The 15776-nt window shown below is 39.5% G+C and overlaps 1 protein-coding gene across 3 annotated transcripts in view; it reads right to left on the bottom strand.

The window, feature by feature from the left end:
• Positions 1 to 15776, bottom strand: part of EPB41L4A (erythrocyte membrane protein band 4.1 like 4A) — a 292774-nt gene that overhangs the window by 168756 nt on the left and 108242 nt on the right. For 2 of the 3 annotated variants that reach the window (XM_019968015.2, XM_070796630.1), the window contains exon 2: positions 4404 to 4508. The exons of the other annotated variant lie outside the window; for it this stretch is intronic. In XM_019968015.2, coding sequence (XP_019823574.2) covers positions 4404 to 4508 — 105 coding nt within the window. The remainder of the gene's footprint in view (positions 1 to 4403; positions 4509 to 15776) is intronic. 3 annotated transcript variants of the gene reach the window in all.

The following is a 15776-nucleotide window of genomic DNA, read 5'->3' as shown; positions in this document are numbered from 1 at the left end:
ACTCATTGGAAGGACTGATGCTGAAGCTCCAATACTTTAGCCATTGATGGGAAGAGTCAACTCATTGGAAAAGACTCTGATGCTGGGGAAGACTGAGGGAAGGAGGAGAAAGAGGGCAACAGAGGATGAGATGGTTGGATGGAATCACCGACTCAATGGATACGAATCTGAGCAAACTCGAGAAGATAGTGGAGGACAGAGAAGCCTGGCGTGCTGCAGTCCATAGGGTCACAAAGAGTTGGACACAACTGAGCAACTGAACAACAACAAGTACTCTTTACACATATAGAACATCTAAATCTAGGCATTTGCTACATACATTTCCCAGGACTTGGTTCCATGGAATATACAGTTTAATAAAATTTGAATTTTTTCATTTAACATTCCTGGCATGAAACTCCCTTTCCTCAGAATTCCTCATCTTATATACATTTAAGTCAGGACATTATTGTACTGAATAACTGGAAGATCTTGAAAACATGAAGACTTGGGTTTGAATTCTGACCTTAATACTTGCTGGTTATGTGACCTTGGGAACATTGTTTAACCATTTTAGCTTCCTTTTCTTCATCTCTGATGGTAGAGTAACAATATTTAACCTGAACAGTTGTTCTGGGTATGTAATGAACATAAGAAAATGTTAAACAGTTGCTGGTGTATTGATGACAATGATGGTGATTGCTGATCCATCTGGATTGAGGCCTGTTGGTTATTTCTGTTCTCCGGGAGAGAAAACAAGTTCCCTGCGATGTGGGGTCTACCTGTCACAGGGATATATTTACCAGGCATAAATGTATGTACTAGTTGCTCAGTCATGTCTGACTCTTTGTGACCCCCATGGACTGTAGCTCGCCAGGCTCCTCTGACCATAGAATTCTCTAGGCAAGAATACTGGAGTGGGTAGCCATTCCCTTCTCCAGGGATCTTCCTGACCCAGGGATTGACTCCTGAATTACAGGCAGATTCTTGACCATCTGAGCCACCAGGGAAGCCCACTGTTGCTGCCTAATTCTCTAGGGTAGCTGCCCATCTTCTCATGTGACACACACCTATTCCCTGAGATGGGCATAAAGCCCTCCATAACCTTTCCTCGTCAGTTCTGCAGCCACTGCCAGTCTAACTCACCTACAGATGCATCCTTACACTTGGGCCACACCTGGATGACTAGCAGTGCTGCAGGCTGCCTCCTGCATTGCAGGCAGACTCTTTACTGTCTGAGCCACCAGGAAAGCCCTCTACTCCCCCCATCCCCAGCCAAAGTTCAGGCATGGCCCCAAAGCATGATCCACTGCTGATGGAGGGAGGCGGAGGGAGAGCTTTTCTCTGATGCACCCATCTCTTTTTCCTGTCCTCTTTCTTCCTTTCATCCCCAGTTCCTCTCCCCAGTCTCTTTGCACTGGCTTCAAGAGTTGATCTAAGTTGATCACCTTAGGACCTCAACTTAGGATCTAAGTTGATCTACCATTAGGACCTCAAAGTCTTCTGTGTAGGTCTTAATTACATACAAGATCCTTACACAGGCATTGTTCTTTAAAATAAACTTCTGGGCACAGAAAAAGAGAAAAGCAATAAACAAAATCCAATCTACTGGACAGTAATTCAGGCATATTCACAGAAATAATTCCTCTATTTTTAAGACAAAGACTTTTCACCATGTCCCATGCTATTCTAACATCGGGTTGTTCTTAAACTCTTATTTACCATAAGTAACTATGGGATACGAAGGGCTGTTTCTACTAGTATAGAGAGTAAGTAGGGAAATATGAAGTGACAATACTGACAATCCCCTCAAAGACTTACAGCTGGGGGGTTGCCCTTCTAGAGTGAGGGAGGTCCCAACACCTATCTCAAAATCCAAGAGAACCATGTCAGGAACGGAATCATGTCTTCCTTCCCAGACACACTCTACCAACCCTGCAGAAATGACAGGCTTTGATCAAACAGTTACCTAAAAGAAGGGTAAATTGTCATGACCTTTTCTCATAACTTCCGACAATTAAAAGGGAAACATTACCATCTTTCTAAATTCCATATATATGCGTGAGTATACTTATGCATATATATGGAATTTAGAAAGACAGTAATGGTAACCCTGTATGTGAGAGAACAAAAGAGACACAGATGTATAGAACAGTCTTTTGGATTCTGTGGGAGAGGGAGAGGGTGGGATGATTTGGGAGACTGGCATTGAAACATGTATAATATCATATAAGAAACGAATCGCCAGTCCAGGTTCAATGCAGGATACAGGAAGCTTGGGGTGGTACACTGGGATGACCCAGAGGGATGGTACAGGGAGGGAGGTGGGAGGGGGGTTCAGGATGGGGAACACGGGTACACCCGTGGCAGATTCATGTTGATGTATGGCAAAACCAATACAATATTGTAAAGTAATTAGGCTCCAATTAAAAATAAATAAATTTAAATTGAAAAAAAGGAAAACAATGCATTTAAACATGCAAAGACTAAGTCATGTTTACAAATCACCTCTATTTTTTCTGAGTTTACTAGAAAGAAACAAATTCAGAAGGCCAAAAAATCATGTGATTTACACATCTGATGTTTTTCCCACATAAAACACATGCCTTAAATAAGTTTTATCCTTCATATTATGTATTTTCTCCTAAACCTGTATCACAAATGCCAACTCTTAGAAATAAAGGTAATGGAAAAATAAATTTTGATCTTAACAAGCCCTAGAAAACTTTAAATAAACTATCAATACCACCTTCTAATTCTTTTGCAATGATACAAGCCATTGTTTGAAATTCTCTAGCTTTTCACATTTTTTTCTTTGGAATGTTAAAAAACAAAAAGATAAGAGCTATACAATCTTAGGAAGATAGTCAATCTTTCCAGGCAAGGTCTGACATACAAAATCAGGAAACTGAATTTCCCTCTGCTAGGAAAAATGCTATTTCAAAAATATGAAGGTAATACAAGTTATCTTCTATAGCCTTCAATTTAATCTCTCAGTATACATTTACAGTTTTGCTGTGTTGACTTATAGTCATACAAGACAGAATTCAGTGACCTTCTGAATATGTCCATTCCCTTTGAAGTACATATTAATGACCACTTGCCTTTAGAAAGCAATTCCTTCCTATGGAAAGCTAAGTAACACACCCAATTTTTTATTCCTACTTTGTGAAATCTTCTTGTGAAACAGAACAAGCTTGTTATGGAAAAAGCTCAAAACATATTGCCATCAACAACATTCCATTTGCCTGCCTCTTCTCATCCTAGCATGCTCTTGAGAACAGAACAAGAAACCCCACTCAGATAATCAGTGAACCGCAATGAACAGACCCCAGACCCAGATGACTCAGTGGAGGCTAGGAGAACTGTGGAAGAAAGAAGAGAAAATCTATTTTCACAGGCATATAAAAAAATGAAAGGTCAAATACGGTATTTTTAAGGTAAGCATATAAGCATTATAAGCATAAGCCTTTCTAGCTCAGGTTAAGATCTGTCTTAGACTTTTAAGCCCAATGGCTTAAAAGTCATATTAATGGATATACTTTCATATCTCAAAACCCTCACCTTCAAAATCTTCCCTCTTTTCATCATCCAAGAGAGCTTTTCAACCTTAAAACCAAATAGAATCTACACTAACCAATTTGCTAAGTTTGTTAATAACTCTCTACCATCCAACCAGTCAGGAAGATCTTGAGTTAAATCCTCCTGAACAAATGACATCCAACACCAAAAGCTTGGTTGCCTTTATTACTCTTATTTCATCAAGCTTATGAATGAAAACCTCTACTTAGTTTATCTTATAATTGCTTGTCCAACTTATAAAACTTAGATAGGCACCTTTTTACACTGTATTTCTTTTAAATACTCTTTAACCATTTACTTTCCTAAAAAGCAGTAATAACCACAAGGAGCTTAGCCTGGTGTTCTGTGACAACCCAGAGGAGTGAGATTGGGACAGGGGCGGTGTGGGGGGGGAGGGTAGAAGGGAGGCTCAAGAGGGAGAGGATTTGTGTATATTTATAACTGACTAGTGTAGTTGTACAGCAGAAACCCACACAGCATTGTAAGGCAATTATCCTCCAATTAAAATTTTTTTTTAATTTTAAAAAACAGTAATACTTATCACTATAAGACATTAGTCATTCGGCTCCTAACACATTAAATGGCTAATTCAGTCCTCCTAACAACACAAAGGGAAAGTACTCTCTATAATTGTAAAAAACAGAAACCATGTAAGCCACCTATAAAGAAATCTACACATACAAACTGTGAATCCTGCGACTCTACAGACTTTTGGCAGAAGAGGGAAAAAATGCAAAGATATTAGCAGTGGAAAACATGTTTAAGTTTTTCAGTTACAAGAAAAGACAGAGATATGATGACATTTATAACCAGAAAATTGAATATGGAGCCACCACACTCACCGTCTGATGGCTTCTGTCACAGTAACGCAGCCCAAAATACTCCACCTCCACAAGGTTGACGTGGCAGAATACGTGCTCAAGGACAATGGAGCCTTTCGTTGACTTCTGCGAAAATAATTCACAGGTTGTGTCTTTTTTTTTAATAAGGTGTCTTGTCTTTCTCAATGGGACACAGCCACAGTTCTCATCTTTTATTAGCTTTGCTCACATGGAAACAATTTTATTAGCCCATAGTTCCCTCTTTAAGTTTGGCCTCAATTACAAAGAGATTTAAGTATTAAATAAATACTTCTGAAAAACAATTTTAAATTATTATTTGTTATAAATTAATGAGATGCTTTTCTTATGAGACTAAAATATCATGACAAAATTATTATTTTAATAAAGATAATAGCTTATATGAAGTGCATTTAATAAATACATCAAAAAAAATTTACTTTGGTTAAAATCTCATACTTCTCTCAGTTTAAAAAGCAATTTTCACCAGGATCATTACTCCCACAACAAATGCAGAAGATATATAAGGTTAAAATAGCAATTTTTAATGGGCTTCCCTTGTGGCTCAGCTGGTAAAGAATCTGCCCGCAATGTGGGAAACCTGGGTTAGATCTCTGGGTTGGGAAGATCTCCTGGAGAAGGGAAAGGCTACCCACTCCAGTATTCTGGCCTGGAGAATTCCAGGGACTATACAGTCCATGGGGTCACAAAGAGTCAGACACAACTAAGCAACTTTCACACACACAGAGCCAAAGTTTTTTAAAATTTTTATCTCATATTGATTAATAAGGTTTTATGTTTCATTTTTTAATTGAAATAAAGTTGGCATACAATATCACATTAGTTTCCAGTATACTATATGATTTGACATTTGCATATTATGAAATGATCACCATGATAAGTTTCAGTTCAGTTCAGTTCAGTCGCTCAGTCGTGTCCAACTATTTGCGACCCAATGAATCGCAGCACGCCAGGCCTCCCTGTCCATCACCAACTCCCAGAGTTCACTCAGACTCACATCTATCGAGTCGGTGATGCCATCCAGCCATCTCATCCTCTGTCATCCCCTTCTCCTCCTGCCCCTAAATCCCTCCCAGCATCAGAGTCTCTTCCAGTGAGTCAACTCTTCGCATGAGGTGGCCAAAGTACTGGAGTTTCAGCTTTAGCATCATCCCTTCCAAAGAACACCCAGGGCTGATCTCCTTTAGAATGGACAGGTTGGATCTCCTTGCAGTCCAAGGGACTCTCAAGAGTCTTCTCCAACACCACAGTTCAAAAGCATCAATTCTTTGGTGCTCAGATTTCTTCACAGTCCAACTCTGACATCCATACATGACCACTGGAAAAACCATAGCCTTGACTAGACGAACCTTTCTTGGCTAAGTAATGTCTCTGCTTTTGAATATGCTATCTACGTTGGTCATAACTTTTCTTCCAAGGAGTAAGCGTCTTTTAATTTCATGGCTGCAGTCACCATCTGCAGTGATTTTGGAGCCCCCCAAAATAAAGTCTAACACTGTTTCCGCTGTTTCCCCATCTATTTCCCATGCAGTGATGGGAATAGATGCCATGATCTTCGTTTTCTGAATGTTGAGCTTTAAGCCAACTTTTTCACTCTCCTCTTTCACTTTCATCAAGAGGCTTTTTAGTTCCTCTTCACTTTCTGCCATAAGGGTGGTGTCATCTGCATATCTGAGGTTATTGATATTTCTCCTGGCAATCTTGATTCCAGCTTGTGCTTCATCCAGCCCAGGGTTTCTCATGATGTACTCTGAATATAAGTTAAATAAGCAGGGTGACAGTATACAGCCTTGACGTACTCCTTTTCCTATTTGGAACCAGTCTGTTGTTCCATGGAGAAGGCAATCGCACCCCACTCCAGTACTCTTGCCTGGAAAATCCTATGGATGGGGGAGCCTGGTGGGCTGCCGTCTATGGGGTTGCACAGAGTCGGACATGACTGAAGCGACTTAGCAGTAGCAGCTGTTGTTCCATGTCCAGTTCTAACTGTCGTTTCCTGACCTGCATATAGGTTTCTCAAGAGGCAGATCAGGTGGTCTGGTATTCCCATCTCTTGAAGAATTTTCCACAGTTTATTGTGATCCACACAGTCAAAGGCTTTGGCATAGTCAATAAAGCAGAAATAGATGTTTTTCTGGAACTCTCTTGCTTTTTCGATGATCCAGCGGATGTTGGCAATTTGATCTCTGGTTCCTCTGCCTTTTCTAAATCCAGCTTGAACATCTGGAAGTTCACAGTTCACATATTGCTGAAGCCTGGCTTGGAGAATTTTGAGCATTACTTTACTCGTGTGTAAGATGAGTGCAATTGTGTGGTCTTTTTAGCATTCTTTGGCATTGTCATTCTTTGGGATTGGAATGCAAATGGACCTTTTTCAGTCCTGTGGCCACGGCTGAGTCTTCCAGATTTGCTGGTATATTGAGTGCAGCACTTTCACAGCATAGTCTTTCAGGATTTGAAATAGTTCAACTGGAATTCCATCACCTACACTAGCTTTGTTCATAGTGATGCTTTCTAAGGCCCAAATTGACTTCACATTCCAGGATGTCTGGCTCTAGGTGAGTGATCACACCATCGTGATTATCTGGGTCGTGATTCCCACACACAGTTATTACAACATTATTGACCATATTCCTTATGCTGTATATTACATCTCTGTGATTATTTATTTTAATTGGAGGAAAATTACATTATTTTGATTATTTTGCCACATATCAACATGAATCGGCCACAGATATACAACTGTGAACCCCCCTCCCACCTCTCTCCACCTTATCCTTCTGGGTTGTCCCAGAGCATCAGCTTTGGGTTCCCTGCTTCATGCATCAAACTTACACTGGTCATCTATTTTACATATGGTAATGTACATGTTTCAATGCTATTCTCTCAAATCATCCCACCCTCGCCCTCTCCCACAGAGTCCAAAAGTCTGTTCTTTACATATGTGTCTCCTTTTGCTGTCCTGCATGTAGGATTGTTGGTACTATCTTTCTAAATTACATATATATATGTATACACATTAATATACTCTGCGATTATTTATTACATAACTGGAGGTCTATATCTCTTAATTCCTTCACCAATTTCACCCCCTCCCTTCTGGCAACCATCCATTTGTTCTCTGTACTACAAGTCTATCTTCATTTTGTCTTAGTTTATTCTGTTTTTAGATTCTAAGGCATTTGTCTTTCCCTGTCTAACTCACTGCTTTTAGCACAGTATCCTCTAGATCCATCTATACTGTCACAAATAGCAAGGCTTCTTTTTTTAATGGCTGACTAGCATTCTACTGTGTATAAATGCACAACACATCTTTATCCATTCATGTATCAATTTACACTTAGGTTGCTTCTACATCGGGGCTACTGTAAATAATGTTGTAATGAACACTGGAGTCCGTATACCTTTTCAAATCAGTGTTTTTGAATTCTACATGTAAATACCCAGAAGTGAAATTGATGGATCACATGGAAGTTCTATATTTAATTCTTTTAGAAAACTTCATACTATTGTCCATAGTGGCTGCATCAATTTACATTCCCACCAGCAATGTACAAAGGTTCCCTTTTCTCCACAGTCTCATAAACACTTACTATTTGTTGCCTTTTTGATGATACACATTCTGACAAGTGTAAGGTAGTATGTCACTGTGGTTTTGATTTGCATTTCCCTGATCCTTAGTGATGAGTGCAATTGTGCAGTAGTTTGAGCATTCTTTGGCATTGCCTTTCTTTGGGATTGGAATGAAAACTGACCTTTTCCAGTCCTGTGGCCACTGCTGAGTTTTCCAAATTTGCTGGCATATTGAGTGCAGCACTTTCACGACATCATCTTTCAGGATTTGGAATACCTCAACTGGAATTCCATCACCTCCACTAGCTTTGTTTGTAGTGATGCTTTCTAAGGCCCATTTGACTTCACATTCCAGGATGTCTGGCTCTAGGTCAGTGATCACACCATCGTGATTATCTGGGTCATGAAGAGCTTTTTTGTACAGTTCTTCTGTGTATTCTTGCCACCTCTTCTTAATATCTTCTGCTTCTGTTAGGTCCATACCATTTCTGTCCTTTTTCGAGCCCATCTTTGCATGAAATGTTCCTTTGGTATCTCTGATTTTCTTGAAGAGATCCCTAGTCTTTCCCATTCTGTTGTTTTCCTCTATTTCTTTGCACTGATCGCTGAGGAAGGCTTTCTTATCTCTCCTTGCTATTCTTTGGCACTCTGCATTCAGATGCTTATATCTTTCCTATTCTCCTTTGCTTTTCACTTCTCTTCTTTTCACAGCTATTTGTAAGGCCCCCCCAGACAGCCATTTTGCTTTTTTGCATTTGTTTTCCATGGGGATGGTCTTGATCCCTGTCTCCTGTACAATATCACGAACCTCATTCCATAGCTCATCAGGCACTCTATCTATCAGAACTAGGCCCTTAAATCTATTTCTCACTTCCACTGTATAATCATTAGGGATTTGATTTAGGTCATACCTGAATGGTCTAGTGGTTTTCCCTACTTCCTTCAATTTAAGTCTGAATTTGGCAATAAGGAGTTCATGATCTGAGCCACAGTCAGCTCCTGGTCTTCTTTTTGCTGACTGTATAGAGCTTCTCCATCTTTGGCTGCAAAGAATATAATCAACCTGATTTCAGTGTTGACTATCTTTTTCCAAGCCAGGCTTCAGCAATATGTGAACTGTGAACTTCCTGATGTTCAAGCTGGTTTTAGAAAAGGCAGAGGAACCAGAGATCAAATTGCCAACATCCGCTGGATCATGGAAAAAGCAAGAGAGTTCCAGAAAAACATCTATTTCTGCTTTATTGACTATGCCAAAGCCTTTGACTGTGTGGATCACAATAAACTGTGGAAAATTCAAGAGATGGGAATATCAGACCACCTGATCTGCCTCTTGAGAAATCTGTATGCAGGTCAGGAAGCAACAGTTAGAACTGGACATGGAACAACAGACTGGTTCCAAATAGGAAAAGGAGTACGTCAAGGCTGTATATTGTCACCCTGTTTATTTAACTTATATGCAGAGTACATCATGAGAAACGCTGGACTGGAAGAAACACAAGCTGGAATCAAGATTGCTGGGAGAAATATCAATAACCTCAGATATGTAGATGACACCACCCTTATGGCAGAAAGTGATGAGGAACTAAAAAGCCTCTTGATGAAAGTGAAAGAGGAGAGTGAAAAAGTTGGCTTAAAGCTCAACATTCAGAAAACGAAGATCATGCATCTGGTCCCATCACTTCATGGCAAATAGATGGGGAAACAGTGGAAACAGTGTCAGACTTTATTTTTTTGGGCTCCAAAATCACTGCAGATGGTGACCGCAGTCATGAAATTAAAAGACGCTTACTCCTTGGAAGGAAGGTTATGACCAACCTAGACAGCATATTCAAAAGCAGAGACATTACTTTGCCAACAAAGGTCCGTCTAGTCAAGGCTATGGTTTTTCCTGTGGTCATGTATGGATGTGAGAGTTGGACGGTGAAAAAGGCTAAGCACCAAAGAATTGATGCTTTTGAACTGTGGTGTTGGAGAAGACTCTTGAGAGTCCCTTGGACTGCAAGGACATCCAACCAGTCCATTCTAAAGGAGATCAGTCCTGGGATTTCTTTGGAAGGAATGATGCTGAAGCTGAAACTCCAGTACTTTGGCCACCTCATGCAAAGAGTTGACTCATTGGAAAAGACTCTGATGCTGGGAGGGATTGGGGGCAGGAGGAGAAGGGGACAACAGAGGATGAGATGGATGGATGGCATCACTGACTCGATGGACGTGAGTCTGAGTGAACTCTGGGAGTTGGTGATGGACAGGGAGGCCTGGCGTGCTGTGATTCATGGGGTCGCAAAGAGTCGGACATGACTGAGCGACTGATCTGATCTGATCTGATCCTCAGTGATACATAGCTAGTGATATAGAACATCTCCTCACGTGTCTGTTAGCCATTAGCATGTATTCTTTGGTAAAATATCTATTCAGGTATTCTGCCTATTTTTAAATTGGGATGTTTGTGTGTTTTTGACATCAAGTTGTATGAGTTTTCTGTGCACCTTGGATATTAACCCTTATTGGATATATTGGTTGCAAATAACCTTCCCTCATTCAGTAAGCTGTCTTTTTATTCTGTTCATATTAATAATTTCCTTTCTGTGAAAAGCTTTTTATTTTGATACAGTCCCATTTGTTTATTTTTGCTTTTGTTTCCCTTATCTGAGAAGATATTTCCAAAAAATATTTCTCAGACCAATGTTGAAGGGCACACTGTCTATGTTTTCTTTTAAGAGTTTTATGGTTGCAGGTCTTACATTTTCATCTTTAATCAATTTTGAGTTTATTTTTGTATATGCAATGAGAGAGTAATCCAATTTGTTTCTTTTTCATGTAGCTGTCCAGTTTAACAAAGATAAAGAAGAGGCTGTCTTTCCCACGTTTTGTATTTTCTTGCCTCCTTTGTCATAGATTATTGTCCACAGCTCAGGTTCATTCCTAGGTTTTCTATTCGGGTTCATCGATCCACATGTCTGTTTTGTGCCAGTACCATATTATTTTCATTAGTGTAGCTCTGTAGTATAGTTTGAAATTTGGGAATGTGATTCCTCCGGCTTTTTTCAAATTACTGCCTTTGTGCTGGGATTCAAAGCGTATCAGGTTTTGCAGTCACTCTTTAAGAGTGGAGTCTTTGTTTTCTACAGCCCTTTAGCTCTCCTGTCTTCAAAACCAGATATTCTGGGGCCTTGTCTTCCCAATGGGCTGGGGAGCTCAAAGCGGGGGCTGCACTTTAGGGAAAAATTCAGCAATGGTGATCATCCTCCTGCTTGTGGGTCACCTTCCCAAAGGGCGTGGGTGTTAATTATACTGAAGCTTTGTCTCTCCTACCCATCTCATCTGGTTCCTTCTTTACATCTTTACTTATGGAAAATCTTTTTTGAAACTCTTCAGGTCATTCCCATAGATAGTTGCTCTGTAAATAGGTGTAATTTTCATGTGCCCATGGAAGAGGTGAGCTCAGGGTCCCCCTAGTCTACCATCTTGGCCACTACCACCAAGGCTTTCATTTTCAATCCTTACCTAACAAACCTATAATTAAAACCACCAACGTTAATGTTCTGAAAATGTCTTTGTCTAGATATTAGACTTAATCTCTTTCATATAAACACAGACATAAGGAAAATATTTCCCTTGTCTGGTAAATGCTGATACCTATCTAAAACATCTAATCTCTCCCCTTCCCACCGCATATTCTTTAAAGATTATCATCTAACATATTAAATACTATTCACACATAACCATTTAATCAGCAAACATTACTCCATATACACATTAATCTCAAAAAGAACCTATTTTGATGGTATACCTACAGATAGATTTTTTTCTTTCTTTCTTCTCATCACTGACAGTTACAAGAAATTCCCAAGATGTTACACATCATGAGGCAGGGCTTTGTTCAGTTGCACTTTCTTCAGAAAATTACCATTTCATATATATTCACGTAAGATGAGAACACCGCATTGTTTTGAGAAAACAGATTGTAATATACGGGAAATATTTTTGATTAAATATAAAATGGGTGATAAGAGGTGATAAAATCACACACTGGGAGAAGACAGTGCTTGTTACAAATCCCATAAATTTCTTTGATTAAACTTAATTGGTCTTTTGTCAAAATCCATTAGATAATTTATAAACAACAAGCCTTGCTATGAAGTATCTTTAGGTTGTTAGACATTTCCTGCTATAATAACAATGCCATATCCAGAAAATGTCTCTTTGTGCTCACGTACCTATGTCTTTAACTACAGTAAAACTCTCCTAATGAAATTACTCTTTCGAAGGATAGGCCTACTTAAATTTACAATGAGCACTGCCAAAAAGACCATTACAATTCATGCAAGGAGAGTACATGTCTCAATGCCCTTGCCAACATTTGGATTGAGCAAAATTTTTCAAATCTGACTGAGCAAGAAAGACGGAAGGACTAATTATTTTAATTTGCATTTTCCGGACACTAATCAGTTCAGTTCAGTTCAGTTCAGTTGCTCAGTCGTGTCTGACTCTTCGCAGCCCCATGGACTGCAGCACGCCAGGCTTCCCTGCCCATCACCAACTCCCGGAGCTTGCTCAAACTCATGTCCGTCGCGTCAGTGATGCATCCAACCACCTCATCCTCTGTTGTCCCTTCTCCTCCTGCCTCTAATCTTTCGCAGCATTGTGGTCTTTTCCAGTGCTTCTTAGCACTTTGGTTAGTTATTCTCTACATTGAAGTTTAAATTCCCTTAAATACTTCTAATACCTGTACATTTTACTTAAGTTTATTTAGTTCTTCACTCCATCTGGAAACTATTTCTGTGCTTGGGGTGAGGATCTAATTGTGTTTCCAAATGGAGAGACAACTACACCACTATTTACCTAGAAGGCCATCACTTCCCTTTTGACTGAAGCAAATTTATCATCTACTAAATGAATCCTCATTCTATGCCATGGATTACTCCTAGACTAATCCTTCAAGATTTTATTAACTTTAGTTTAATATAGTCTGTTGATCTCTATCATTCTCTTTCAGATTTGTCTCTGCCAATTCTTAGACATTTTGCTGTACTACAGGAAGCTTAGAACCAGCTTGCCAATTTAATAAAAAATTCTGTTAAGAATCTGACCGAAATTAAATTGAATTGACAGACTAGATAACTTGGGAGGTAATGATATGATATTTACAAAGTGAAACCTATATGATTTTCTTTTATATCCATCAAGGAAATTTTATACTTTTTTCATGTAGGTCTTACAAAATTCAACTTGGGCTCTGTGGCAGGTAGAAGTTATAAAATGTGCTTCCCTCCCCACATAAAAAAAAGTCCTGCTCTAATCCCTGGAACCAGTAAGTATGATCAAATATAAACCTTCTTATTGTGTTATGTGTTATAATTTTTACATTAAACTGGGAAGATTATGGGATTATGTTAGATGTAATCACTTGGGCCCTTATAAGCCAAGCACATTCTACAGCAAAAGAGGAAGGCAGAAGGGCAATCAGAGATGTTTAAAGCATGAGAACAACTCCATAGGTCCTTGCCACTTGAAAGATGGAGGGGGCCATGTTAAATAGCCTCAACAAGCTGAGAGCAAGCCCCAGTTGACAGCCAGGAAGGAAACGGCAGCCTGAGGCCTGCAACCACAAGAACTGGGTTTTGCTAACACCTTGAAAAACTGTGAAAGTCAATTCTTCCCCAGATCCTTCAGACAAGAGACCAGCACCTTGATTCAGTCCTGTGAGCCTGAGCAGAGAACCCATTCATGCCATCCCGGACTTTAGACCTTCAGAATGGTAAGAAAACCAACAGGACTACGTTTAAACCACTAATTAGTGGTAATTTGTTATGCAGCAATAGAAAACTAACACAGGCTTAATTTTAGCTATTTTATAGTTGCTATATTATACTTGCTGCCTGGCTATTGTTACTCTCATGGTAAGCAACTGATTTTCTCCATTGCAGGCTCTGTAGACATCACCTGACAGGAATTTAGGTCTTTTCCACATCCTAGTATCACAGCCACTAAACGTGGAGTCATCACAACCTCCTTCCATGGGTCTCCTGCCCATGTGCTGGGCTACAGTATTCACTTTCAATTGTTTTTCACACTTGCCTTTTGCCTCAGTAATTTTTTTCAACAATCTCTGGTTAACTGAGATCAGCTTATTTTCCAGGAGGCTATGGAAAATGCACATGCATCTTTCCTATTCAAAATAGTTTCAGAAGGCTGCCATTCAAGCCAGTGCTCCACCTTGCTCTAATCTCTTCTCTGGGTCTGTTCTTCTATCCAGGTACAGACAGGAACAGGTAGAACCAAAGAACTCCACTTAATTCTTCTATCCCAAGCAGGTAAAGAAGTGCTTTGTGAACACAAAAGGAATGATTGATGCTTAAAATTACATCAGTGAAATGGGGTGGATCTTTTAAAATATACATATAAATTAAGGCTGCCTTTATATAAAAACATTTTACACTTCTATTTCTACAAGAAATGTTAGCCTTTTCACATATATCCTCTCACATACAGCCTTTTTATGCTACTCAAAAAGCATAAAAAAGATAAAATGCCCTACTAATGATGAAAATACACAAAGACAAGCTTGGAAAAACAGCTTAGAAGTTTGGAAAGTATATGAAAATTGCAATAATTTCACACAGGAATCACTGTTTCCAAAACTATCATTCCCAAAATACCAGAACATAAGCCTGTAAATCCTCTATGACAGTTTTGCATTTATATAGAATCTGATGCTGAAAATACTTTATAAATATTATCCTTTAGCATATGTGATCCTGTACAGAGAAACCACAAGGAAAGCATGCGGGGTTGGGCAATGAATCCGGAGCCGACCAAAGGAAAAGCATGACGTTTCATGATCCCCCTGCAGCTTCCTGTGCACTGCAGGTGTGTCTGCACATGCACCTGGAAAAGAGCCAGGTGGACCTCGGAAATGCTATATTTCTGTCACTTCTTCAAGCAAACGTGCACAGGAAAAACCTGTGACTTCTCATCTATCACACGGCAATACGACAAGACTCACAAAACTGGGATGCCAGCAGTACATTAGCCTCTGGGGCGGGGTGACACCACCAGCTTACATATCTGCCCATCTGGCACCAGCTGAGCCCCTCCAGTTCCCCGCCCGGTCATTTGTATTCCACTGCAATGCCCTCCGCTTTTACACTTATGGATAACTTCATTCTTCACATATGGGTTCTTCACAGAGATTGCTTGTGGGCTATATGTTGCGATTCGAATTGAAAGTCTTCAAGTTCCAAAAAAGTCATTCTTGAATAAAGAAATTAAGAACTGATACAGAATTGACAAGAGCCCAAGAATAAACTAGAAATACCCTGGGCAAAGAACAGGCTGGTTCAGGATTTATTACTAAAAAAAGGACAAGTAAGTATCATCAAGGATATTATGAAAGGAATATGACCTCATTCATTCAAACATTTATTGAGGACCTACTACATGCCAGCAAGTGATTAACACTGATAAGATGGAAAAACTACACTAGTAAGAATGCCAGAGGAAAGTCAGACACACCTGGACTATAATACTAAGAACATCTCTATGGAGGAAGCAGGTTACTGGCTTCTCAGAACCACAGAGAAACCAGGGGGTTATGGAGCAATAAGAAACTTCCAGAAAGTGAGACAGGGAAAGACTTGGTTTTCATCAGAAGTTTTTTTGTACATGTCTGATAATTATGTACCTGTCTGATAATTATGTACCTGTCTTACTTGTATAAAAAAAATTTTTTTAAGAAAAATATATCTAGTAGAAACTAGTCAGTATCTTTCTTTTTGCTCA

The sequence above is a fragment of the Bos indicus genome, chromosome 10 (genome assembly GCF_029378745.1).
Source record: "Bos indicus isolate NIAB-ARS_2022 breed Sahiwal x Tharparkar chromosome 10, NIAB-ARS_B.indTharparkar_mat_pri_1.0, whole genome shotgun sequence".
In the NCBI taxonomy this organism is placed as follows: domain Eukaryota; kingdom Metazoa; phylum Chordata; class Mammalia; order Artiodactyla; family Bovidae; genus Bos; species Bos indicus.
The sequence above is the reverse complement of the archived record's forward strand: the minus strand, read 5'-3'. Positions and strand labels throughout refer to the sequence as shown.